The following is a 27,692-nucleotide window of genomic DNA, read 5'->3' on the forward strand; positions in this document are numbered from 1 at the left end:
TGCAGAAGTAATATAGAGCATATGACCATTATCATATCAGCCATTAACTGTCCACTTCTGACCACAGGCCTCCCCCATAAGGATGAAAGGGGTTACCAGTAATTGCTACACTTGGAAGGCGGGTTGGCAACTGCAGTTTGGCTTTTGGTAATGTCTTACGACATCCACGAGAAAAAAATGGCAAACAATGTCGAGACCACGAGGTATACGACCATAATCTTTCTAATCTATGCATACGACTGTGGTAGAGCAGAAGATATAAAAATAGATTGTTAGTATGTTATTCAATATCTTTGCCAATGTTCTGAGGGCCTACCTTGAAATATTTTCCGAAATTTCGGGGACAAACGAAATAGAAATTTGATGTTAAAATTACATAATACATGCCGTTTGAAATTATTAAAAATATAAAAATATCGTTCCTCTGGACTATTAGGATAGGATTTATGATGAATGAAACGTTAAGCTCCATTTACTGTGTCGATTTAGGTACGAACAAAAACACGAAAATAAGGCCGAAAATTCAGAATTTCATTTCATGGTAGGTCCCCTGATCATTCTTGTTACAATCTATAAGGATAAGCATATCTGTTCCATGCCTGTTATGATTTTTATGATTGAAGCTATAGATATTTTGGGGGATTTTATTAAAATTTAGATTTTCAATTAAAATGGCATAATTATACTTCCTGTTTGGTTCTAGCATAGAATAAGTTACCTCTTCCTTATCCGTAGTTATCATAAGAGACAAATAAGGGAATATAATGGTCGAGGGATGGGCAGCAGCGTCCCTCTTTAAACATCATAAAGGCCTAACTACTTGGAGAAAGAGTTTGTTAATAATGCGGACTACCAGTCTTATTGCTAGCAATATATCAACCAAACTAAACCAAACTGATCTGCCTTTTCATCTCACCTATCAGCATTCACTGCTACCGCGCTAGCGTGTAACGTTAATGCAGGCAGAGTTACCACTTTATTGTCATCCATTAAAAAAACCTAATTGCGGTTGCCAATATCTCTGATATGATGATGATGAACTAGTTTTAGAATTTCTCAAAAGTACATTAAGCATGTCCTACATACATTTATTTGACAGCGAAGTTACAGGGTACGAAGCTATAATATCATAGTCTTTAAGAATGCCAACTAATGTGAGGTACCATGGTCATTATTCTGTGATATTTACCAGATACTATCTGATATGGCGGTCCATCATTTTATTATTAATTATATTTAAATACAGTTATTGTAGAAAAATATTTATTATTATTTAGAAGACAAATTACAATTCAGATTGACATATGTAAAGAAATAAAACAGACATAAAGTGGAAATAATCCTCGTCATTATTAATTTGTACATCAGTAAGATTCGAATAGACTGGCTCGATGTCCTGCAACGATGTGTCGAAAGTATCGTCATTGTCCCTCGTGGTTTCCGCCCACGACACGCGTTTCGAGCTTCTGGACATTTCTTTCTTTTTATCAGAAGTCGGTGTAGAATGGGAGACGGGAGAATGCGGCCCTTTGCTCGGAGTTTGGGCGCACTTGTCTAAATAGTGTTTGCGTAGAATGTATTCGCGCATGGAGTCATGGCTCACGCGCTTCGGCGGCGGCGGCGGAGGCCTATCATCTTCTTCATTGGTTGCATTTCTCTCTTTCCTGGCTTCTTCTATTCTTTTAATTTCTTCTTCGTTAGATCGTAGAGGCCACGCGTCGAGCTTGTTTCGCATGAGGTAGGGACGGCCGTGAGCGGCGCACAGTATACGTTTGCGCACAAAGTCATGGAAGGGAGCCAGCTCAGAGCCGAGTTCGCGTCGCACGAGTTGCTTGTGCCGTGAGGGCACATTTGGGTCACGAACCGCAAGTAGTGCCTGTAATAATATAAAAGATAAACATTTATTACATATTTCAGTCATTACACTTATCCTCAAATGGAATATTATCTAGTACTTTTTTTTTAATGAATTGCAAAGAAATAATCATATATAATGGACTTTGTTCCATTCATTTCCATTACTTGAACAGTTTCTTCATTAATTTGTGTATTGGGCTGGTGATAGGTGCTTGCATATGTTCTAGTGTACTGGCAGTAGATGGTTGTTATACTGGGCTGGTGATGTGCACTAGATTGACGCTTGGAGGATCCGGACTGGGTTGATCGTATATCGTTTTGATGGTCTGTGAATGAGGCCACTGTGGTAGACGACTGTGTACCGGGATAGTTGTCGGTAACTCTGTACCGAGATAGTGGTGAGAGGTGGTGATTCGGGCTGTACCTGTGAGGCTAGAAGTGCGGCGGTAGCAGCGAGTGCGGCACCCACTAGTCGGTCGTCGAGTGCGGGCAGCGCGTGGCCACTGGCGGCCGAGCTGACGCTGGTGAGCGACTCGCTGCGGCCGCCGCGCCGCGCCTCGGGGCTGCTCCCCGCGCCGCCGCCGCCGCCGCCGCCGCCGCTCGCCCGCCGCCGGCCGCGCGGTGACCGCCAACCGCTGCCCTCCTCGAACTGGTACGACTGCAACATAGCGTTATTGGGATACCCTTCTCATAAAACTTGACCAGTGGAATCAAATTTTTTAACAAAAATTGACAAGACGCTTAACGATGTGTCCCATTCGTGTTTCAACCGTGAAGCAGTTGTGTTTGCATGGCTGTGTTTCGGTTTGAAGGGTGGGATATGGCGTGAATTTACTGGGTATAGAGGAATAACACCTGAGTCCTCAGGAATGGCAATGCATGGGGAGTATCATGGGCGAAACAGTATACTCTGTTATGTCCATGGTACTGCTCATGTCTATAGGCGACGGTTACCACTTTCCATCAGGTGGGCCGTCAGCTTGTTTGCCATTCTAAGTTGAATAAAAAAAAAAAAAAAAAAAAACGAAAATTAGAATACAAAATGCGAGCATAGTCAATTTAACGCGTAATAATTAGCTATATTGTATTATATAGATATTGGTTTTGTTAAATGTCAAAGTAGCAGATATTTAAAATGGCAATGTCGCGAATTCCTGTGAAGCACTGCTTACAAGTTTATATACATATATTAAAAAGTTATTGTCCCAATTTGTGTGCAGAATAGATATTATAAATAAGAAACAATTGTGTTTGCAGTAGTGATATAAAAACATATAATTAGTTAGTAGTTACTTAAAAATAATTATATTATTATACATACTTGATTTAAGGATCTAGTTAGCAAACATATTGCTGATAATAATGTTCCAAATGTCAATTGGGGGAATGGTTCATAAGTTATCTTTGGTGCACCAAAATGTAGTTCTACTAGTGGTTGCCAACGCTCCAAATCGAGGCCTGGATCTGCTAGCAAGGACAGGAGGTCCGGACTGAAGGCCAACAGACACAGAGTAGACATATGTAACACTTCCAGAGTCCTGTAAACGAAATAATAACATTAAATGTTATATATATATATATAACATTATAGAAAATGGTTAAGTCGGTTAGTTTGTTATATACACTTTACTGTAGGACTATGTATATATATATATATATATATATATATATATATATATATATACATAGTCCTACAGTAAAGTGTATATAACAAACTAACCGACTTAACCATTTTCCCGCTTTATACTGCTAATACAATTTACACATGAGTACATCACACAAACCTGTGCAATAGAGAAGGCGCTTGACTGACAGATTCCTCGCTTGCTTGTAGTGTGGGATCAGATGACCGACGCGAGCGGAGCATCAGCGTCACACACTGATAAAAACAGGCACTAATACTACGCTGTAATATAGAATTTATTTCTTTCAATAATTATACATACATATTTTTATATTTTTTTTATCTAACAAAAATATAAATCGAAAATTTTAGCTTACCATTATTCCAATCAATGAGTTTATATTCTGTATCCGCCATCTTGATTCATATTTCACAAGTTGTACTATAAGATTTAATACTGAGGCGCAAAGATTTAACGCTTCAATGTTGAATACTTGTCGAGGCAGCAAGGTTGCCTCTATCAGATGTTCCAAATGCACACCTACGAACGTGATGGCATCGCTGACAAAGAATTGACCGTGCTTCATCACCATCATGGATATGAAGTCCAAGCTGTAGGCGTATACACGCCACCACTCGTGTGGTTTCCACGCCAATGGACCACCGTTAGTATCAAACTTAGGCGGCAATAGCTGCAGCCAAAGAAATTGATCCACATCGCTCATGAGCAAGTCTTTAGAAAACGGTCCTCTTGCATAAGCTGTTAAGCAACGTAAAGCCGCCAAAGAGGTATGACAATGCCGACGGTTTTGTAAACACTGTTGCAAACAGCACAGCAATTTATTAATGAATCTACTCGATTGAAACCACTGTGAGAGCCCGGAAAAGGTATCGTCATATAAATCTAAACATTGTTCCAACATAGCTAGAGATAAAACCACAGGCGGAATGTTCTCGTTTGTATTGTTACCGTTCAGCTTTGGTTCGTTTTTCGGTACTTCTTTTATATCATCAAATAAATTTTCTAGTTCGATACTATTGATATTAGTCACAGATCGTATAATGCTTTGCGCTGTTGCACTGTTGGCTTTTATCTCATAATCTAAACTACTTATAGCCACTGTACCAATCGAGAGTATCGCTCGAACAGCTCTGGGATGCAAACATTCATACATAATAGCCGTGTTAGTCAGAAGGCTATCTATTTGCTTAGCGCTGGCTTTTCTGTTATCAAAACAATCGTCTTTCCAATTCGCCAGCATTATGACATATAATTCAGCGAGTATAACGACTAATCGGCTATCTTTCAGATCATCTAATTCAATCAGCAAAGCGTTCATACATGGAGCTACCATTTTAGCCTTATGCGCTATATTCAGGCATATTGGAAGGCATTTACAAAATATTGTCGTAAAATCCTTCCAAGAGGTCAACAAACCCAACCAAATTGGAACTTTATCTATTACTTCGTCTATATTAGTCCTACCTTTAAAGGCAAATATATAATCTATCCATGTATCTAGATGTTTTTTATCAGTATCGAAAAATAGTTCTAACATCTCTATTAAATTAGGTTCTAGTTTGTCTCTTGATGTAAATAGCTCAATACCGAGGACATTGAATATTTGAGCGTAAGTTCTCAGTTTGGGTTGAATTTCGCTGAATAAAGGACTGGTCATATGTTCCCAGAATTTTGGATTTTCACGTAGTTTTTTTACTAAGATTTGCATATTATTTTTCCACAGTGCATGGAACAATTCCATAATACATCCAAGTAAAGGACTATGTAGTAATTTAGCATCCTGAAAACAAATCCAATCAAAATTAAAAAAGAGCTAAGATTAATCCCTGAAGAACTCCAGAGTTAATTTAAATATACTTACAGATTTTACAGTGCCCAAATAATCGGCCATGTAACCTAAAATACCCTCAAAATTATCATCAGGCTCAGTTTTTGATTTTGGTGTATCTTTATTGTTTTCGTCAGCCTTTGCCTTTTCATGGTTCATCATGAAGAATGCTTCCGTTAGTCCTGGTTGTTTGCCCACACAAGTAGCTACAAACTCTAGGATAGAGACTTTCAAGTCAATGGTTTCATATTTATCACGTAATCTGTCTAAAAACATAACGCGCACTTGATATGCAGTCATGTCCAATGATGAGAATAAAGACATTTGGAAACTCTGAAAAACAAACACGACTGTAAGACTCACAGCTACATTTAAACGAAAGTGTAATAGAGGATGTACAGTAGAGTGAAAAAATACGAGAAAACTTTTTTTTAGAAACTACACACTTCACATATGAAACACAATTGATCTAAAAATTGCGATATATATACAACATTATAAATTATATCATTCATTACTTACATCAGCAAACTTCTTTAGCAACCGACAACATAATACTGGTAAGTTCTTATTGAACGCATGATTTATGTAGCTAGTCACTTTAGGCACTACTTTCAATGAATCCTTCTGTTTATTTTGTGCAAATATCAAATGCTCCAATGGCGTCATGTCACCATTTTCAACAACTAATGACTTCAATCGAAGCGCAAACATTACTAGTGCAACACATCTCTGCAATGTGGATAAATAGTGGAACCCCGTACCGGACGTCCAATTTGTTTCGTTGTGCATCATTCTTTCTACTTGGATATTGCCTAAAACATATATGTATGTAGTTGTGTGTATAAATACTTTGATTACTTTAATATAAGCATGTCTCATTGTATTTCACTGTAATGAATTGTGAAGAGAAAAATAAATCTATTTATTATAATTATTATTAATTATAAGAAATGTTTAATGCGCCACAACAAAAATAATATATTTATTTATCGTCATCATTATCATTTCAGTCATTCACTGTATATTGGCACAGACCTCACTTATAGAGCAAAACAAGGAATAGTCATAAGCCAGCTACACCCACATCTCCTTGCAACACATATGATTAGCAACAAAAGGACGGCGTTTTGATTTTGTATGTCATGATCAACATCACACATAATTTATAGACTTTCATTTTATAGACTTAAGAATATTTGGGATACAAAGACGAAACATAGTTTCCTGAATGTTGCCCAACTATGTCGGTTGTCATAAAGTAATTAATAAAAAAAGTCAGCATAATGTGGTTACAATTATTTCATTCAAGGCAGAAAAAATTAGTCTATGCTTAGGTATACAGAATGGGACCAAGATTAAATCCCTGCGATACACCAGCCTGAATTTACTTGAGTTTTGAGTTCGTCTGACGATGCCTATAGGAAAAATTCAAAATCACATCTTCACACCATTTCTATTAATAAATAATTTTTCATATTGTATAGTACTTACCAACGGAAATTATCTTCAACAATTCTAAAGCATTCTCTGTATGCAATAAGCTGTAAACACATGTGCGTTTCAGTAGCTCTATACTATCGTTTGTATCTTTTGAATGTTGTAACACTAGAGTGAGGAACTTGGCGCAACGTTGCAACAAACAACGCCGTTCATCTGTGTTGCGGTAGCGCCACCCACATACATTGGGAAACACTTCTCGCAACGTTAGTATCAGGCCGGGCAGAATGATGTCTTTCGTTATGCGCTCGTCGATTGAAATCTAATGCACATAAAAAATGTATACAAGTGATGTAAGTAAAAGTGTATAAAATATGATTTATTTGTTTTCAAATTATAGATTTGAACTATACGTACGACTTGATTACAGAACATCACTTTGCAACTCAGACGCCAGGGAGCTATCGTCACAACCAGTGACGATTTACATATTTGCTCCCAGTAGGCAGTTAAAATATTGCAGTTTCTACCGATTTTATAAATCGATCTTCTAATGTATAATTATAGTAAATACAATTTTTGACAATTAAATTGTAATTTTATGATTTTATTATTATATCATATGATTTTATATCTGCCGTTAACTGCCAGTGGTCAGTTACTGAACATAGGTCTTCCCTATAAAGGTGGTTTTGCCACACTTGATGGGCAGGCTGGCAACCGCAGTTAGGCTTTAGTGATGTTTTAAGAGTGACGGGATGCTGCTGTCCATTTCTAGAATATTAAGTCCCCTTACTTGCCTCTTACGACACCCACAGAAAAAAAAAAACAGTGGCCCATTCTAGCTAGTAACTTTGATTATAAAAAGAAAAAATGCCCCAAATTTGCCGCTTCTGAAATCTACTGCCCTTGGCTCCAGCTTACTCAGCATATAGAACTACATTGTTATAGGTAACAATACAGAACACGGACACAACAACTTTGTCTCTGGTTTTGACCCCGAATAAATCTTTCGATTCAATATGATTATGTTACATTACTTCTTCTAATATCACAGAAGATGAGGGTTGAAAACTAACCTCGTGAAAAGCGCACAACAAGTCAATGTAAGCTCCCAAGAATTTATATGAGCCAGTAGGCTGTTCAATTGTGATCAAATAAGATCCTACAGCAGCTGTGTCAAACGAAGCGCCACTCGCGTACTCCACGTGGGAAAGCTTTTGGTTTAGCACCCGTGGCAGTAAACCTGTATTTATAAGCCTAAAATAAAGATTGCATATGAAAAATCAAACACGAAATATCTAGTAATGTAATTAAATAAAAAAAAAACTATAAAAAAACTAAGTGGACTAGAAAATACAATTATTCTATTAGGTTATTAAATCTAAAAAGATACGATGTAATAATAAATTAAATACCTCGGATCATTGTCTACTTATTATAAATTTTAGTAGTTATGGATATGTACATGTGTACATAACTAACATACCTCATGTGTATTTCTTTAGGAAATATAGGTATTAAAGTGGTGCAAACTTGGAGGCACTCGACTAGTAGTGGCAAAGCGGGTTCGTCCGCTCGCATGAATCGTACGAGCATATCGAATACACCCTCGCTTGGCACCACTAGGTTCTTTGGAATCTCATTGTCTTCCACTAAAGCTTTTAATACACCTTAAAAAAAAATTAATTTGTGAAGCATATAATTATTACAGAGTCAAATAGGTACAAGTCGTACAGTTTACGAACGCATGCGCACTTGTGGGTAGATGCGTGTACATATTATACATTATGATTGTGTGGGTGATGGCTTTATCAGATACACTATGTCTACTAAGTACTTAAATATATATACGTATATACTGCGAGAAGAATTAACGCATGGTCATGAATTGCAAGAAACGGAAATATCAAATCGCATTGGCGACGTGATAATAAATCAATTAGCAATTTTGTTAATGAATGAACAAATATTATAATTGACTCAAACATTTCAAAGGTCACAAATAATAGTGTTACTTCGTTTATAGTGGATACACGGTATCCCTATAAGATACAAATGGTAAACGCACATATGAGAACCCGCCGAATATTTCTGTGCCGTTCTATCTCACGTATGCGATGTATCTAGAGTTAGCCACATATTTTTGGGGGAGAGGGATCACAGTCGAATTATTTATAACCCAGCACAAATAGGTTAAGTTTCATACGAGTCTATAATACTGTTGGATTTTAGACTGTAAATCTGTCTTATGACTTTGCATCTTACCTTTCAAGACTTTGGTCCCTTCGTACACTCTCTCTAAAGTTACACTAATGTTGTGTTGATGGTGCTGCTTACGATCTAATGCTTTCTCTATCTCATTATTAAACACGGTCCAATAAGAGTACGGCGTGCGGAAGTGGATCATGGTGCCTTCTTTCCTTTCCATGATAGTAGCTTTAGAGCCTGGTTCAATGCGGTATGAGGGATTACCCAGTGGGTAGTACTCCCGGCCAATTATACCATCGTCAGATTGTAAAGACATAACAGGTACCGCGTTAGGGTTGTACATCTCGGTATAAACTGGTAGATTTTGTAATTCTGCTATAAGCTACAAAAAAGCATATATTAACATGAATGTATAAAGCCTGATATCTTTTTCATTTTTATTTTGACAAGCTTAATAGTGTAGTGCCTCAATATTGTTGACTATGAGAGGTTGCAACTATGGGCGATGCAGGATTGTCGTGGCATATATGTTAGTTTTCCGCATAATAGGCATTTTTTAAATTAAGATTGAGCACCCCCGATGTAGTGGTTAATACTACATTTATATATTATTAATACACTACTGATCGCGGCTTCGATCTCGCACAATATAGACGTGAATATGTCTGTTTGTTTATTATTATATTATTAGTGTGGACGTTTTCTATGTAATATGTATTTCTAAGTGTGTATAATTATAGTGCATATCTTCACTGTTTAGTTTAAGACCAAATAATACTGTGTAATATGCCCAGTGATGTCTAATATTTTTTTATGCAACTTAGAATGGCAAAGACTCTAAAGTGGTAACCGTCTCCTATAGACATGAACAGTACCATGGACATAACTAATATTATAAAAGGAGTTATAATAAGTGAGTAACAGGGGCTATATTTGATTTAAAAAAAATGCGATATGTGTCCAGTCGCTAGTATACAAATGCAACCTCAAACTACAAACTTGACAAATGCAACATTTTATCTACAACGTTTCTTGCAAATAAATTTAATTTCGTTTATTATTTAAGTAGTTTTACCCGCGATTTCGTCCAACTAATCGGGATATATTTAATGATCAGAATAAAAGTAACCTACATCCTTCTTAATCACATATAATACATATATATCAAATTTCATAGTGATTGGTTAAATCGTTAAGGTGCTTTAAAGTAACAAACTCATCTTCACATTTATAAAATTGGCAAAGATGTAATTATACTTACATTTCTGACACTACATTTCCCAGCTTGCCCTAAAGCTGCCGCCAAAATAGAAAGTGCGTTAAAGTTGTACGGGAAGTATTCCAGGGCAGTATTCCAAAGTGAAACCACTCCATAATTGTCATCATTCTTATGCAACTTCCAGAACTGGCTTGCTATATCCGGCGTTTTAAGGAGATCAGCACAGAGCTGCATGATACCTGGCTGGTGACTCAGCATGCCATCCCCATCAAACTTGTCGCATAAGTTATTGAGAAGGCAAAAGACGCGTTGTCTAGCAATTTTTGAGCATTTTGAATTGTCCTGTTAATGTAAAGATAATGATATAAATCATAATTATAAAGAGTTTATATCAAAGTATTTTTAATAGATGATTGTAATGTACTATATTTCCGCACTGAGTCTCTCATCATCAGGGTTATTATTTCATTTCAATGGATGAAATTGAAATCTTAACTCTGCATGCTCAATCGGTACAAACTCACTGAGCACCAATGAGAGATGATAGGTGAAGATGAAATTAAGTTAGTTGGCCCATGGGGATGAATAAATTATTACTGTTTTTAGGGGGGACAGCATTAAAATTGGTCTACCAGGGTGTATGGCTATTATGGGGCTATTACTAACAATTAATTAGAGGTATAATCTATTTTACATTAGGTAGAGAATGATATCTCATTCACTATCTGTTGTAAAATACAAGTAACTCCTGTGTTTTACAAACATTCTGTCCCACAAAATAAAGCCAGATATTATTTATGTATGAAGAAAAATTAAAAATATATGGATCAAACTTACAGAAAACACAGAGCTACTCAACATTTCTTGTAAAAATTCAAATACATGCATTCTAAGTGCTACAGTGCCGAAATGTTGATACTGGCTCTCAAATAATCTTGAATGTTGTTCACTCTGAAAAAGGAATAATAGTAGATTACTTTTTGAGTGATAATGGCAGTAAGAATACAATCCAACTTTTTCATATACAGGAAGCAAAAGGTAACTAAGCTACAAGTAGGTATGACTAATATCAGTGTTGCATTGATCTATATATTATGTTCCTCTGGACATTGATGGGGGAAAAAATGTCATCATTACTTTTGATATCACTTTTATTTATTATATCTATATTTATTTTCATTTGGTGCTCCATATTGACATATAAAATTATCAAAATGTTATATAGTTATTCTTTATTGGGCCAATTGGGATATTGTAACAACAAATTTATAGATATTGCTGTACCATAACCATCCCTAGCTACAATACATAAATAGATAAGGAAAGCTGGCATAAAGCTCTATGCTGTGTACACCAGACAGATTCTCTATCCCATTTGGTTTATTATCTCATTCTTGTTTCTTTACCTCCATCTTTGAAGTGCTGCATTTTAGAAAGTTGCTATTCCAAGTTTTAAAACTATCCTGCTTTGTATAGAAAAAAATCTAAGGAATATTCATATTATATACATAGTATTGATAAATTTTTGTATTGTTTTCTTTTTAATGATTCATTTCTGTTTGCAAACTGTTATTGTAACTTATAACAAGTAAATAAAATAAAAATTATAATGATAATTTGAGTATTTATAGTGCCAAGTCTTAATTAATCACTACTTTGATTTAAAATAATGATAGGAGTGCAAAATATCAATTAATTTTACATTATATCTTGTTTAATAATAAAGAGCATTTACTAATAAAGCATATTAAACAGAATTTTGATATGGTGTAAAATATAAAAATAGGTTACCTGTAATGTTAGCAGCATCCATGTTATAAGCATAGCACTGTGTTCAACATTCATCTCTAACTTGGTCAGTTCAGATTCCACATGTTGTTTGGTTGTCTCTATCCATGATGATAGATTTTTACTAAAATATTATTTTGAACTATGAAGTGAATCAAATTTTATAATTGTTTTTTAGTTATAAATTATGTACTATATATGTTAATGATTTAAAAAAAAATATTAAGAACAATGATTAGAATCAGAGTAGCCATGTTCTCTCTCAGAAAAAAATAGTTAACAATCTCTAAAGTTGGCAAGTATGGAGAAAATGAATTAATAAAACAGATTAATTTAAATATATATAAGGATAAGGGCAGAGTTCAGTATTTTTAACCTACTCTGCGAAGACATCAGCACAGGATAAATAGATATTTATAATTTTATTTATGATTGGTTTATGTTGCTTTCTCTTAAAATAAACTTACATAAGTTTCCCATCCATAACAACCATAAAAAGGCAGATTTCCATATACATGATTCTCATATAGGACTCTCTATGTGTTTCCCCGAGAAGTTCATTGTATCCTTGGTTTTTACCAAAGTTGTGCTTTTTAAATAAAGAGAGTAATTTATTGAATAGTGTATCGCTAATAGAATTCTCACTAACAAGTAATAATAGAGTCTGTAGAATAGTAAGTTGTTCTCTCAAATTGGACTCTGCCCACTCTTGCCTCACAGTGTCACTGCTAAAATCATTCTGAATCTTCCTAGGAGGAGGGGCAGTGGTTATCAATTTCTCAAACTGATTAATAAGTGATTCCATAATGTTTTCCTTTATGTCATTGTATATTTTCATAAACACTTTGTGGTAACTATGAACACTGTCATCTTTCATCTCTATTATGAACTGCAGTAGCTTTAAGAGGAACAGTCTTTCTGAATAATAGAAGTTCCATATATTGGGAAGTAAGAAAGTAGGTCTTGTATCCACAAAGGCAATGTTTTTCAAAGCATTTGATGGTGTACCATATGAAATATCACATAAATAAGACTGTATTATATCCCATAATTTAAAACAGTCAATGTCCTGGAAGAAAAAAAAATTAAAATTATTATTCATTTAAGTATACTTAAATAAAAGTATTTAATAAAATTAATTTTTATTTTAAACATTTAGAATAGTACTTAATGCTTCTCTATGAATTTCGGTATACTTCTATACTGTTGTTAGCATTCATAATGTATAGCAGGAAAGATAAGTGGAGATTCATGAACATCCCAGCATCCCAGAAACAACAACTTGCATCTCATTTAATTTATATAAAAAACATTAAATATAAAAATAAAATTCTTTATACAAACCATATAATTCTGTAATGTTTGAACTACGCTCAATAGTTTAGTTTGGTCAGGATATTTACTCTGTAACTGAGCATACAGTTCAGGTTTATTGGGTTTGTAGCTAGCGAGTCCTTGGCGGAGCGATTCTATAACTTCCTTCGTGTCCAATACTGCTTCGAGTTCATCACTACTAAGACTTCCAGAGCTGGTCCAACACCATAGCCGCTTCCAATAACTAAAATTTGATTATAACATTAGAAATGAGAAGACCAATGGAATTTCATTACACGAGTAAAACGTACCTGACGTTAGTAGTCGTAGTCATATTGCGAATAATAATTCATCTAAGAATGTTTATAAAATTTATTTGATTTCTTCACTTTACCGCCACTTTGTGTTCATTTTCTCCTAAAAAAGTATTGTTCGTTAGGTTATGTTTTGTATGTAGATATGACAGATTTAAACCACAGATTAGAGAGAGAGTATGAATTTAGACACAAAGCCGTTTACAGTTTTATAGTACTGTTTTATACTTGACAATAAGAATTTAATAAATTTTCAACTCACTCTACTAATAGAGAATATTGAAAATTCGAACCCTAAGGTTCGAATTTTCAAAATTACATTCTCATTCTTTACTTATGCTATATAAAAAACGTATCTGCAAAATTTAAAGATTCTAGATTCAGCTGTTTGTTAATATATGTATCAGTCAGTAACTCACTTAGCCTTTTATATATATTATACTAGCAATCCACCCCGGATTCGCATGGGTGCAATGCTGATACTAAATATACCTACCTTCTACAGAATGTCCTTATAAACAACGTTTACAGCTTATTTGTAGACATTGACCCTGCATTTTAAGTTTGTAGTATGTTGGGAAATATTCATTTAAATTACATGTTGTAAAGGATCTAATAGTAGGTAGATGCAGACGAAGCAGACTTCATAGCGTTGTCCATAAAAACCAAGCATGCAGCGCTAAAGATGCGGAGACAGCTTGACACCCTACAAATTAGTTGAAGACATGGCGATTGTTGGCGAACATGCGCAAAATGCAGGCGATCCTCTTCGGCCACAAATATCACCCAACAAAATTATGCCTGTGCGACCTCCCGAACAAGTGGTTCGCTTCCGACACCTATCTAGGAGTGGAGGTCGCGCAATAAGACCAAAGTAGGCAGGTACCTCCTACGGCCCATATTGACAGGAAATCTCCCTCTTAAGACGACGTTAAACTTATACATGATCTAAACAAGAAACAACAACAAAAAAATAAGATTCGATCACACCTCACGTACGCTGCGCCGGGGTGGTATGCCAATACAAGTCGAACTAACAAGAATAAACTACGAGCGCAGCAATATCTCACGTTTTGTACGCGTGGGGTGTTGTGGCGGGTGGTGTCTCTCTCAAGCGTCGCGTAGGAAAGTGTAGGGATCTTATGAACTTTACCTTGGACGCCCACATAGAAGACCTGGCTACTAGGATGTTGCACGCGTGACCACCGGACTATGAGCTCGTGCGCATAAGGCTTCAAGCCTTATGCGCACGAGCTCATAGCCCGCACGCAAAACACCAGAGGACTCTCCCTAGCGAGTGATATAGCACCCCATGGTTCATTCAATTGTTGGCAATTTGCCAGACCTCCCTCCACCATTGCCAGGCCTCCCACACCTAGCAGGCGAAAATCGTGCAGAATTAACCCGTATCGGCGCAGAAATCGTTGCAACCTTCGAAGGATTTCCACTTCAAGAAATCAAGCATTTTAATTTCGTCATCTTTCATTCATAATCACCTCATTCATAATACTCGGCGCATGTAAACACCAGGGGGTATACGTCCCGGGCTAGTTTTCCCATCCCCTCGAGATTATAGAGCCCCTTTAAGTACAGAGCTTTTAGCCGTTAGGCGTGCGTTCGAACAAATCTCCAACACGCTTGATTGTATGTCACATTAAGATTATTATCTATCTTTGTTCATGTAAATTATGCGATTTCTTTGTGCTTGAGCCTACCTTTTAAACTGAATTCTAAGTAAATTCCTAAAATTATATTATTCATGTGTGTGTATATATATATATATATATATATATATATATATATATATATATATATATATATATATTAATAATAAATACTTTTACAATACTGTAAATATTTAATTTTTAACATTGATACTTTTAGATAGATTAGATTTACTGCATAAATGAATTTACCAGGTTTGTTAATAAAAAGGTAACGCTGATTCTTCTGTGGTCAAAACAGTGTTTCCAGTTATAGCAAAATATGCAATTATAACATAATTCATAATTAGGTCTTAGAGTTCTATTAGACTAACGTCAAGCGAAAGTGATTTATGAAGCGTTTCCGTACCATCCTTTCAGTCTATTCAATAATTTAACTGTTATTGAATAATATTATACTATTAATAGAAAGATAAAAATATGTGAAGCGAAAGAGGTTTGTTTGAATCAAAGCATTTGGCGTTCCATTGTTTTTGCCTACGCTAATGGGAGACAGGCGTGACAGATATGTATGTATGTATAAAAATATGTATTTATTATTATTATTCGTAGTCAAGACAATTTTTATTTTATATTTACGATATTTTCGTAGTATTTTACAAATTCATTCGTTGTACAATTTGTGTTTTTTTTTTTTTGTTTAAGCTGTTTTTACGCGAACAGTTACCACAATCATCAATTTGTATCTGGCATATTGGTTAGAACTGTCACTGCCAGACGGAACCTGACAGAACGAGTCTGATTGGTCACAGCCCGGCCACCGTGTCAATTATCTGTCTGTCTGTCTTATTACATATCTACCTACATTGCAGAAAATATACCTTTTATAGTAGATTAACGGCTTAACGGCGTATAGACTTATATAGTGATTTAATTTAAATAAACTTGGTTTAAGATTGTATTAACTTAACTTGGTGGGTGTCTTTGTTTCGGCTGGTTCTTACATATTTAATACTTGTAAAGGATAATCTGCTATCGAAATGGCGCCAGCGGCTGCAGCTGTAAGACCAAAGCCCGATGAAGATCCAATCGGCATCCGAGCAGTTCTGTTGGGACCGCCTGGTTCAGGCAAAGGGACTCAGGTTGGTGTTATGTTTTATAATTTTTATAAACAATTTTTACTAACTTTGACCTAAAGTTTGACCTTCAACTGGAAGGGCCGGGGAAGAAAGGATTGTTAGTAACGGCCATTAGTAATCTCATAGCTAGCAATTATCCTGTTAGATCGTCTACACTGTTCTTCCTGGAAACCATCGTGATTGATGATTTTTTTAATGGATAATAAAGAAATGGTAACTCCGCTTGTGCTTTTAGTATATCCTGTTGGGGCACCAGTGAGGTGAGATGAAGGGAGACAGGTAACGATGAAAGCAGGTCTGTCAGCCCATCGTGACAAATTCCACTAGAATTAACCATTATAGTTTCCAGGGAGAACCGCATGAAGGTTGACTTTTAAGGGTATATTGCTAGCAATGGGGAAATGAGACCCCATTACTAACAATTCCATTTCCCCCAGTGAGAATAAAAAGGCAGGTCAGTTCATCACAATGGATGAATACACCTGGAATTCAGCATGATGGTTTCCAGATGAGGGGATGGGGGTATGTGGAGGTTAGCCTGACAGTGACTGCTAGCCATTACTAATAATCCCTTTTCTCCCTAGTCCCCATTGTTTTTTTTAATGGGTGAAAATAGAATGGTAACCCCACCTGCGCTATTGGTATAAACTGGCGGGGCACCAGTAAAAAATTATAGAATGCAGGTCAGTTGGCACACCATAAGGAATTTGACAAGAACTAATCATGATAGTTCCCAGGGTGAACCGCGTGGAGGTCCACCTGAGAAGGTATATTGCTAGCAATGGGGCTATTAGATCTCATTACTTACACTCTCTTTCCCATCAGTCCCCATTGTTAGGTTCCCTGTTAATTCGACCTTCCCAAGGTCCTTCCTGGAAGCCATCATAGTTAATTCCTGGTGAATTAGTAATGATAAGCTGATAGACATAAGTTCATCCTTGTCTATTGTCTCTTACTGGTACCTCATCAGTATAGACAGGGGTACCATTTCATTATCATAAAAAAATAAACTTTTAATTGGATTTTAGTCTTATGGTTAATTATTATAATTATTGACATTATCTTGAATGATATAGTACAGTGAAACTTGGTTAAGTGGGGCCTGGATAAGTAAGAATCTCCATAACTGGAACTCATGCTGAGGTCACAATACTTTGACACTGAATTACTTCCGATGGTAAGACGAAGCAAACCTCTATATCTGGGATTTGTTCTTTATATTTTAAAGTCATAGTTACCTCTATAATTGAGACAGCTAGTGAATTTTATATATATTAGCCTCTGTAACTAAAACAACATCAATTTATCAGCTCTCTTACTTGGGCTACTTTGCATTTAAATTTGTTACTTACTTATTTTTATTCTACCCACAAATTCCGCACTTAACTAATTTTGAACTTTAATGACCTTCAGTTTTAGTAAAGCAATTACTATCATACAGATGTTTATTTGAAAAATGCTGAAACAAGGCTCAAGTCATTATCAGTATGTAAAGAACTGAAGTTAATATTCCTTTATGAAAGTGGGAAGACACATAATCAAGGCAGTGTCGAATTTAATGTTAACAGGGAAAACTAATATGTGTACTTAATGTGTAATGTGTGTATTTATCAAACGAATCCTCTGTAAATGAGACATATTTATTTATACTTGGATATCTGAGAACTGGGTAAGAAGAATACCTATATAAGTGAGATAAATTTACAGGTACCTTAATATATCAGTTAACCAGGTTTCACTTTACCAAAATATCATTGAAAAAATCTCATCAAAATATTTATAATTTATTATAGTTGCTAATTATTATGTAGGATTAATTACTAAAAAACTGGGTGCTGGGTACATTCTTCATGTTCATAATTTTACTGCAATTTTAATATGAAATAAATAATAATCTTGCCACTAGAAAAGTATATTTATTTGAATTTACAAGACCTACACTATAGATTTCTTTTTAATTTTAAATAGGGCTGATATACCTGAAGAAAGTCTTTTACTTTCTTCAGGTATAGCAGTTCTATCATATCCTAAAATGATTTCTCAAATAAAGTTTTATCTACTTTCTCTAGTTACGGAAGGAGATGGATTATTGGGTATTAAAATTTTACATAGATGTTAAATTTTCTGATTTGAGTTCAGCTAATATAGAATACACTAAATGAAAAAAAAAAAATTAAAAATATATATTACCTTTAATTTCAAATGTTGGGTCTGTAACTTTGTGTAAAATAATTAGGCAATTGAAATGTTGATATTACCATCTGAATATGCTTTGTTTTCACTTAGATTTATCCTTCGTAAGTACAAGTAATGTAGGCAATGGGAAACATAATTCCTTATTCTTTTTTTATGTAAGGTTTAAAAAAAGAACAAGGAATTATGTTTAGGTAAAGGTTTTTGTGTAAGGTTTAGCATTGATATAAAAAGATACTGATAATTAGTATATTCAATTACACATCGTCATGAGACACATGTCCTAGCGGTCCTATATAATATCCTTAATAATCCCAATTCTCCTTCCTACCTTCGTTCCCGGTTCCAATTATTACCTCCTCCTTCCAGACCTAGACGTCTTTGTCTGAACCAGTCCAGGGTACTGAAGCTTCCCAGCTGTAAAACCCATTTTATGGGTAACTCATTTGCATATCGTGCTGTACAGCTGTGGAATAAACTTCCCGTGAATATTCAGAATAGTCCGTCTAGCAGTTCCTTCAAAAAAAGATTAAAATCATTTTATCTTTCCAATTTAATTTAAATATAAAAATGATTAGAAGACTGTCATCATTGTGTTCTCTTGTATCTGATATTTATATGTTGTATTTAACGTGTGTATGTATGTGTATATGTATATATATGTGTATGTGTATGTATGTATATATGTGAATGCATGTGTGTATATATATATAATTATTTATAATTTATGTAAATATTTATTTAAATTTCTGTCTTGCACTACTACTGCCCACTCACTACTTCCTATGCCACTGCGTTAGGTTGACTGGAAGAAATCTCTTTTAGAGATAAGTTCGCCTTTGCTAACATTGTTATTAACTTATTGTTGTTACTGTATGTTTTTGTGCAATAAAGAATATATATATATTCTTGTGATATCCATGTTGATATTTTTGTCAACAGGTGAAAGTAAACAGTTTCCACCAATATCTAGTTAGCTTCATAAGTTAAAATGTAAATCTGTTTTAGGGAGTCAATGGACACAGGTTGTTAAGGCCTATTTCTTATGGCAGTCTGTGAGATAGATCTAAATTCAGCAGTGGCATATAAATGGCTGAAATGATGATGATGAAATAAAATCTATTTCAATTTAAATGTATACATATTTTTATAGGCTCCCCTGCTCAAGGAGAAATACTGCGTTTGTCATTTATCAACCGGTGATATGCTTCGTGCTGAGGTGGCGTCTGGTTCAGCACTCGGCCGCCGCCTCAAGGCAGTTATGGATGAAGGCAAGCTGGTCTCTGATGAGATGGTTGTTGATATGATCGACAAAAATCTCGATCAGCCAGAGTGCAAGAATGGTTTTCTGCTCGATGGATTTCCAAGGACTGTGCCCCAAGCGCAGAAGGTAAATTATTCTTTTGTATGGTACAAAGCAAAAAAACAGAAAAGACACAGTGTGAGAAATAACCTGCAATGACTTTTCTATTTTTATCTGTATTCGTACATAATGAATGTGTTATGTAAAAATTTGGTAGGTATTTATATTTTATTTGATACACCTGGGGCTTATATGTTAGTTTTGTTACACAATCATTTTGAACATTTATCAAATAATCTGATATTTATTGTAGATTATTCTTGTTATCATTACTCTGACACAATATTTTTTATATTGGTATTATATAAATTGATTTATTTTTAGTTACGTTATTATATTTTATTTATTATAATCCTTTGGTAACACATAAAAATTAAAACGTTTACAGCACAGCTTATTTCCTATGTGCTAGATGAAAAAGTACAAGGTTAATCTTACCTATTTTTTTTATGGGTGAAAATGGAATGGTAACCCCGCCTGCGCTAACGGGATACGCTGGCGGAGCACCAGTGAAGGGTGATAGATGAGAATGAAAACAGGCCAGTTAGCCCATCATGATGAATTCATCAGGATTTAACCATGATAGTTTCCGGGGGGAACCGCGAGGAGGTCGACCTGGTTGGGTATATTGCTAGCAATGGGATTCTCAGTCTCCATTACTAACAATCCCTTTCCCCCCAATCTTACCTATTGTATATTACTATTGACATTTGTAATTATATAATTTTATTTTGTAAAATATGCTACTGTATAGCATAACATGATACAATAGGATTAAAATAAATTGTGTATAAATCGGAAAAATGTTCTATGTGAATAGTTGATTTTAATATCTTAATTTTTAAGAGAGGGGTGAAAACAAAAAAAAATATTAAACATATTCATCACTAGTTAGTTTCTATTATTGTACATTTTTTTTATACCACTGAGGTGGCAAACAAGCATACGGCCCACCTCATGGTAAGCGGTTACCGTAGTATTTATATAGTAGGTATTGTAGATAAAAGCAATAGTCGTCTTTTAATGTTATGGTGAACATATCAAGTCTTTATAGTTTACTGGATGGAATACTTTCAAGGTATAAATCCGCCATTATACTGTTCAATACCTAGACTAATTCCTCTATTTTTTTTGTGGAATAAAGATAAAAAAAGCAAACAATGTTGTAATCAAAATAATACTAATCTTCCAGTTGGACGATTTGCTCGCCAAGAGAAAAACGGAGCTCGATGCCGTTATCGAGTTTGGAATTCAAGATAGCTTGCTGGTACGTAGAATCACAGGCAGGCTGATTCACCCCGCGAGTGGGCGCAGTTACCACGAAGAATTCCATCCGCCCAAAAAACCTATGACTGATGACGTCACTGGCGAGCCGTTGGTGAAGAGGTCCGATGACAATGTTGACGCACTGAAGAAACGGTTAGCCACGTACCACGCGCAGACTGTACCTCTGGTCGATTATTACCTGAGGAGAGGGTTGCATTACCGAGTGGACGCAGCGAGACCGGCGGAGGAGGTGTTCAGCAAAATTGATAACATATTCAAAAGCCGTATTTTTAGTAGATTTCGAGCGACTCAATAAGTTTTCTATATCATATATCATGAAGTAAGCGTAAGTGTACAAATCAAACTCTTATTGTGATCGATGATTGTGGCGGTGGTTTTTATTATATCTATTATCGAAAATCTAGTTGCCTATTTTAGAGACTATATTTCTTGAAATAAAGTGGAAAGGTATCATGGAAGTTTTCGTTTCATTTCGTAACATATATAAGTGTGATAAGTTTATCATAAATTTATCATAAATTGAAAAAGACTTTGATATGATACATTGAACGACTCATTTAGACTTACATAATTGCACAGTTGTTATTATTTAGACTCTTATCTCGAATTATATGACTCAAAGAGAACAGGGTCTTTTTTGTAGTAAATAAAAACAGTTTGAGTCGGATAGATTTATTTCCAGTTAAAAGTAGGTAGTTACAATATTTACTATTAATTCTGAAAGTATAAATTAACAGGTATTCTGTTTCTTAAGCTCGAATAAAGGCGAATTCAATACTTTTCATTCCAAGTAATGTTTTATAGATGATAGGAATAATGCAGTTGTTTTAAAAAAGTTAATCGTTTTGGTTACATGCTCATAGATAAATTTAACGGACATTTAATTTTTTTAAACAAACTAGGTTTATAATGTTATTTTGTTTTGTCGTTTAGTAATAATGAATATTCATATATGTTTACACAATAATTTACAATTGATTCTTTTGTTGAGCTGAAGCGAACATATGAATTAAAAGGTTACTTATGGGATGGCTGACATTAAACTTTTCAATACATCAACTATAAGTATTTTGTAGTATATTATTATTGTATATACATACTCAAAATGTTTAATTTAAAATTATAAATTCTATTATACAATTTAACCTCACAATTTTATATTAAAATCAGAAGGAACAGGGGGTCTACAATTAAATGAAATTCCGACTTTTCGAGCTCAATTTCGTGTTTTTGTTCGTATCAAAATCGGCTCTATAAATGGAGCTTAAGATTTCATTTGCCATAAATCCTACCATAAAAGTCTAAATGAACGATACTTTACCATTTTTAATATTTTTAAACGATACGTATCATGTAATTTTAACATCAAAATTTGTGTTTCGTTCGGATCCGAAATTTCGGAAAACATTTCATGGTAGGCCCTCTGGTCATAATATATTATACAAATTGGTGATTCGTAATGTATGAGTAGACTATATTATAGGTTTTGGGCGTTTCCATAGACTAAATAGCCTCTCCATATGCGGCTAAATTTCTTTCTCTGTAGATGAGTAGGAATTAGTGCCTAGTACACATTCCGCATAATTACTCTGTTAACACTACACCAATCACGGTAGTAATGAAAGAGGAAAATATCATGGCATCTTTTAAAGATAGTGAATAGGCGTTATTTGAGTTTGTATTTCACATTGCATCAAGTGAAACTGTAGTCATACTGCTCAAATTTGATGTAAGTATAAAAAAATTCTGAAATCTTAGTCTACAGCTGCCTACAGTATAACGTCTAAGTAAGTTTTTTTTGTATTATTAAAATTCAAGTATATCTAAGAACATAAGTATTCCCTACTAAGAGTAAATAATATTCAACTTTAGTTGCGCTTGGTTTGTAATATAATGGTCACCTTTTAATAGGCAACTGTTTATGTTGATTGACAAACTATATATATATATATATATATATATATATATATATATATATATATATATATATATATATATATATATATATATATATAATGCAGTAGTGGCCGTTTTTTTTGCAAAAGAGTGTATAAAGTGAATTACATATAAAATTCTACAATATACGAAAGGGTAGATCATTAATATTAGTATTGGTATATTTATTTTCCAAGGGGAGCCTGGCTTCTTAAAACAGACATTTATTATGTACTCTTTGCCATGTCTGGGCATAGCTGTAAGTCCTAATACGCCTATTAGATATGCTTACTAGACAATAAGTGATTTACCTAATTTGGGCCTTGCTTTTTGATTCATAAGATAACTACGAGTATGTTTTATGGTTACCATGAGTAAAATGTTCCGGATCTAGTGACGTTATAATCACTATACCCCTTATGGTGACGCCCTATGGCTAGATAACCTCAATGATTTTGTTTAAATAAATAATTTTCGTTTAAGTTTAATACTGTTGAAAATGTGGTAACCGTTGCCTATAGACATCAAACTTAATGTAGCCCAAAACGGAAACACCATTTTCAACAAACAATTAGGTAAGTTTAATTAAACATAAAACTATATACTCTACGTAATTCTAGGAGACAATAAAATTTATATATACTGTATAGTATTACTAGTGACATTGTTAAGTGTAGGTAATCAAAAATTTTACAAAATTCATCACCGGTATTTCACAGCCGTGTATAATAATATTTGCACTTTTTATACGAGACTTTAAAGCTTTCCAATGGCTGTGGTGAGATGGTGGATAATATGGAAGAAAGATTTTAACTCACGTTTAGACGAAACTTGTATATACTTGGTCGCCATAAATGCGTAATGTTTTGTCTACTATAAATTACCATTACTTGTAGGGTTCCCATTCGCGGTATTCCGAGATCCCGCATTACTTCTTTAGACCCGCTATTGCGGGACGAGCGCGGGATCTAGCAGGATTTACGAAACTGCGTAGACAAGATGACAAGTTGCCGTGGTGTATGATGAATTAATGGGATGTCGGAGTGACTGTTTTTTTTTTACCATCAATTTATCATTACCGCACTTCACTTATATTTAATTACGATTTATCTATATTACGAATATATCTAAGTTTTAAATAATTTTAAAGCACATGCTATATGAATTCCGAATTAACAATTAACATTGATGAAATTTAAGGAAACAAAAAAAAAAGAAACAATTTATTATATAAGTAAATGATTGGTTATGGATGGGCAAAATAAAAGACAAATAAATAAACAAATTTTGTGTAATTGTAATCAGCTAAAAATGAACGTAGCTTTATACAAAAGATAATTATGAAATGGTAATAATACATTCTCATATGGACCGAATAACAGGTACTGTGATGTGACACAAGATGCATGAAAGAAAAATAGAAATTTTGATGATATGCTTTGCGTGTGATTTGATCATTATTATTCATTCATTATATTTTTATAACTTTATTAACACGATAAAAATATTTCGCCGACTAGCAAACAACATGTGTAGTATATATATGCATATTATTTTTATATTTGTGATATTGATTAATAGGAATATGCAAAGAAATAACGCACATGGCTACGTAATTTCATAATTCATTCGAAATAACATAATAATTATTTTTATGCAAAATATTAACAAACAAATTAATGATATCAAAGTGACTGATTACTCAATACGAATATGGCCTATATTTAATTTTTAGTGACATAAAATTTACAGGTCCCTATTATTTCTGGATATAGTCGTGTGATACCCACCATTACTGTCATGGAATATTGAAACGTATAGATACACGCATTAACACCGAAAGCTCGTCTAGCAACGAAATAAATTATTATAATTAATTAAAAATGTATATACAGGAAAATATCAAAACAGTCACGGCTACTCAACATTGCCTAGGCCTCTATCAATAACTTTGGATACTCACAATGATAAAATGAGTCTATCTTAAACACTAATTTACAATAAAGCTTTTAAGAGTAACATTTACATCAATTAACAAATATTATTGTTCGACATTAAAGGACAGATCACAATGACACGTCTACCAACTCTTGATACCATTTTAACATTCAAAGCTAACAATCTATAGTGATTCTTATTAAACTGTGCGATATCTATTCATTTAAAACATCCGAGGTTTAACACAAAAATCCTTACAAGTGGGGTTAATGATGCTCTCTCTACAAAATAGTCTCTCGTTTGCTAAACAATCGAAAGACTGATGTTTAGATTTTTAAAATCGAACTCTTATTTTCTAAATTGTTCAGCAAAAAGTGAACATTTACTAGACTAGTCACAACATGGCTGTATGTGTCGGGGCCAATTGCCGTGAATTATTATTTTAAACTTGGACACGGAAACTGCATGTTCAACTGTGAAACGTTTAACCACCAATACCTCTTAACTGACATTTATTTTCTAACTTAAATAATTTTTTCTTTAATATATTGAGAATTTATCTTAAAATCAACTACTTTACTTTTTACTTCCATTGTATTGAAGAACTTGTGATCCTTCCTATTTTACCACGAGAAGATAGTGTACGGACCTTTATTTTTTTAAATAAAATACAGTTTATGTTATTCGTTGAAAATCTAGCTTTCTATAGGTGTAAGAATTTTTAAAATAGGTATAATATTTTTTGAGTTTACACATCTCTTTATGATATTATCAAACGTCTCTTTATGATATTAGTTTAAATAAATTTAAATTTAGAACTAAATACTTTTTTGTGTCCCCTGTAAAATTTTATCCATGTTAGTTAGAAGGTATTGGCGTTTAAGCATCGATGTGTAGGCTGACTAGCAGTTCAGCTGGCGCGTAGTCCGTGTAAGCGCACGAGCAGTGGTGTGCGGTGTCTCGCGGCCTCACAACGATGTGCACGCGTTCAGTGCTCGTGCAGGCGGTCGTGCGAGCGGCTCGACGATCGCGACGTCTTGCGCTGGTCGAGGTATGCCGCCGGCGCCCATCCCTCGCCGCTGCCGCCTAGTTTTATATATAGATTGTATAAGTTTTTTCTATACGACTTGTGACATGTGAAACAAGCTGACGATTAATTTTTTTATACCATTGCGGTGGCAAACAAGCATAGGGCCCAACTGATAGTAAGCAGACCCAATCGCCTATCTGAAGAGCATAGATTTTATTGTGGCGCTCTTTCATTATCATTCTTGAGAACTATGATCTGATGGGATTTATGCTTCCATATATTGTAAAAGAGCATAATGTATAAATATAAATAAATTTATTAAGTAGTATTTACTTGAATATTTACTTATGTACAATATTTTTAATATCTGAAACGTAAAACCGCAATGAAAAATTGTCTAAACTACTACTTATATTACCGTCATAGTTCAATATGATAATTTTAATATAAAGTTTTGTACTTAACAGTAATAGCATAAAAGCTAAGCATCTGGTCTCTGTGCCATTAGATTAGTGTTCTTATACAATGTGTACAATGATAACTAATAGGATATGCGCATACGACGAGACTCGTCCGCGGCGAATAAATATTCACGTTTTCACCGTTATGGACTGAATATATGAATGAATGTAAACTCTTTGTTGTTACCTTCAAAGAATGATACTTAAACAAGATAAAGAAGCAAAAATGGATGGCGTTATCACTAAATAGCGATTTCTTCTAGGCAACCTTAATATGATTACATGAACCATATTCTGTTAACAAAAAAGTAAGTTAAGGATTGTCTCTCGTTTGCGCTGGTCTTTATTATGTTACGAACATTAAGGTTCCCTTTTTATTTTTAAGTAATTTTGAAAAAGGAATTCTCAAGTGGTCTCTATTTATTGTGTTACGTAATATCTATATCTATCATTTTTGATAATTCCAATTGCAAATATATAAGATACGCACCTGCAAGCCGCACATACCACCACCCAGCGCAGCCAACTTTCAGTAGCTCAGCGTGCTGGCCCTCCCTCAGCGACACCTCGCTCGCGCCCACCGCCGTGTAGTCTGACAGCGCAACTAACGCGCACCCCACCGCCTGCGCACCCAATGCAATTTCAATCTTATATACAGCGAAATACAATATTATTTTCAATGCCACGTGCTATGTTTAACAGTAGGATGCGTGACTTATACGGTGGAGTATGATTTTGTAGAGTAAGAAGCTTCGATGGCGGATAGAATGCAAAGTGCAGGACTAGTCGACATTATGCCTATTTTTTTACTTGTCCTTTACCTTGTCACCTTAAAATATTACTTCTGTAAGAGTCAAGCTCGATATACATTCTCTGCATTCCAGTCACTGAATAATGTTTTAATGTGTATTAGAATTTTTTGTGGCATTTTTTAAGCCTCGTGAATTAGAGACACATTATTTAAAATAAAATTAAATAAATTCTTTATTTCCTTTGAATATGATACATGTGTGTAGATATTTGTGAAATGCTGTCAAGCTAGAATCACACAATACGACGATAAAA

At 34.5% G+C, this 27,692-nt stretch overlaps 3 protein-coding genes across 10 annotated transcripts in view; 1 reads left to right on the top strand and 2 right to left on the bottom strand.

Moving 5' to 3' along the window:
• Positions 1 to 1,241: 1,241 nt before the first annotated feature.
• On the bottom strand, positions 1,242 to 13,780 carry LOC113518399 (nucleoporin Nup188). The gene is made up of 17 exons (XM_026903302.3): positions 13,615 to 13,780; positions 13,334 to 13,547; positions 12,457 to 13,058; positions 11,993 to 12,113; positions 11,039 to 11,152; positions 10,244 to 10,543; positions 9,040 to 9,364; positions 8,261 to 8,444; positions 7,851 to 8,031; positions 6,826 to 7,093; positions 5,854 to 6,146; positions 5,365 to 5,664; positions 3,859 to 5,283; positions 3,642 to 3,763; positions 3,179 to 3,395; positions 2,282 to 2,515; positions 1,242 to 1,876 (listed from the first exon to the last, which is right to left on the bottom strand). The coding sequence occupies exons 1-17, from the start codon at positions 13,635 to 13,637 to the stop codon at positions 1,286 to 1,288; spliced, it is 5,514 nt and encodes a 1,837-aa protein (XP_026759103.2). The 5' UTR covers positions 13,638 to 13,780; the 3' UTR covers positions 1,242 to 1,285.
• A 2,307-nt stretch (positions 13,781 to 16,087) lies between these two features.
• On the top strand, positions 16,088 to 21,721 carry LOC113518137 (adenylate kinase). The gene is made up of 4 exons (XM_031913224.2): positions 16,088 to 16,189; positions 16,305 to 16,423; positions 19,767 to 20,003; positions 21,169 to 21,721. Exons 2-4 carry the CDS (start codon positions 16,322 to 16,324, stop codon positions 21,556 to 21,558), a joined length of 729 nt encoding a protein of 242 aa, XP_031769084.2. The 5' UTR covers positions 16,088 to 16,189; positions 16,305 to 16,321; the 3' UTR covers positions 21,559 to 21,721.
• A 2,750-nt stretch (positions 21,722 to 24,471) lies between these two features.
• LOC113518378 (guanine nucleotide exchange factor DBS-like) overlaps positions 24,472 to 27,692 on the bottom strand; it is a 145,727-nt gene continuing 142,506 nt past the window's right edge. For 7 of the 8 annotated variants that reach the window (XM_026903270.3, XM_026903273.3, XM_026903274.3 and 4 more), the window contains exons 19-20: positions 27,118 to 27,250; positions 24,472 to 26,222 (exon numbers count right to left, since the gene is read on the bottom strand). In XM_026903270.3, coding sequence (XP_026759071.2) covers positions 26,125 to 26,222; positions 27,118 to 27,250 — 231 coding nt within the window. In that variant the 3' untranslated portion in view covers positions 24,472 to 26,124. Of the gene's footprint in view, positions 26,223 to 27,116; positions 27,251 to 27,692 lie in introns of those variants that run through there. The other variant, XR_004224162.2, reaches the window with a different exon arrangement.

The sequence above is a fragment of the Galleria mellonella genome, unplaced genomic scaffold (assembly GCF_026898425.1).
Source record: "Galleria mellonella isolate WM207_F2 unplaced genomic scaffold, CSIRO_AGI_GalMel_v1 utg171, whole genome shotgun sequence".
NCBI classification, from domain to species: Eukaryota; Metazoa; Arthropoda; class Insecta; order Lepidoptera; family Pyralidae; genus Galleria; species Galleria mellonella.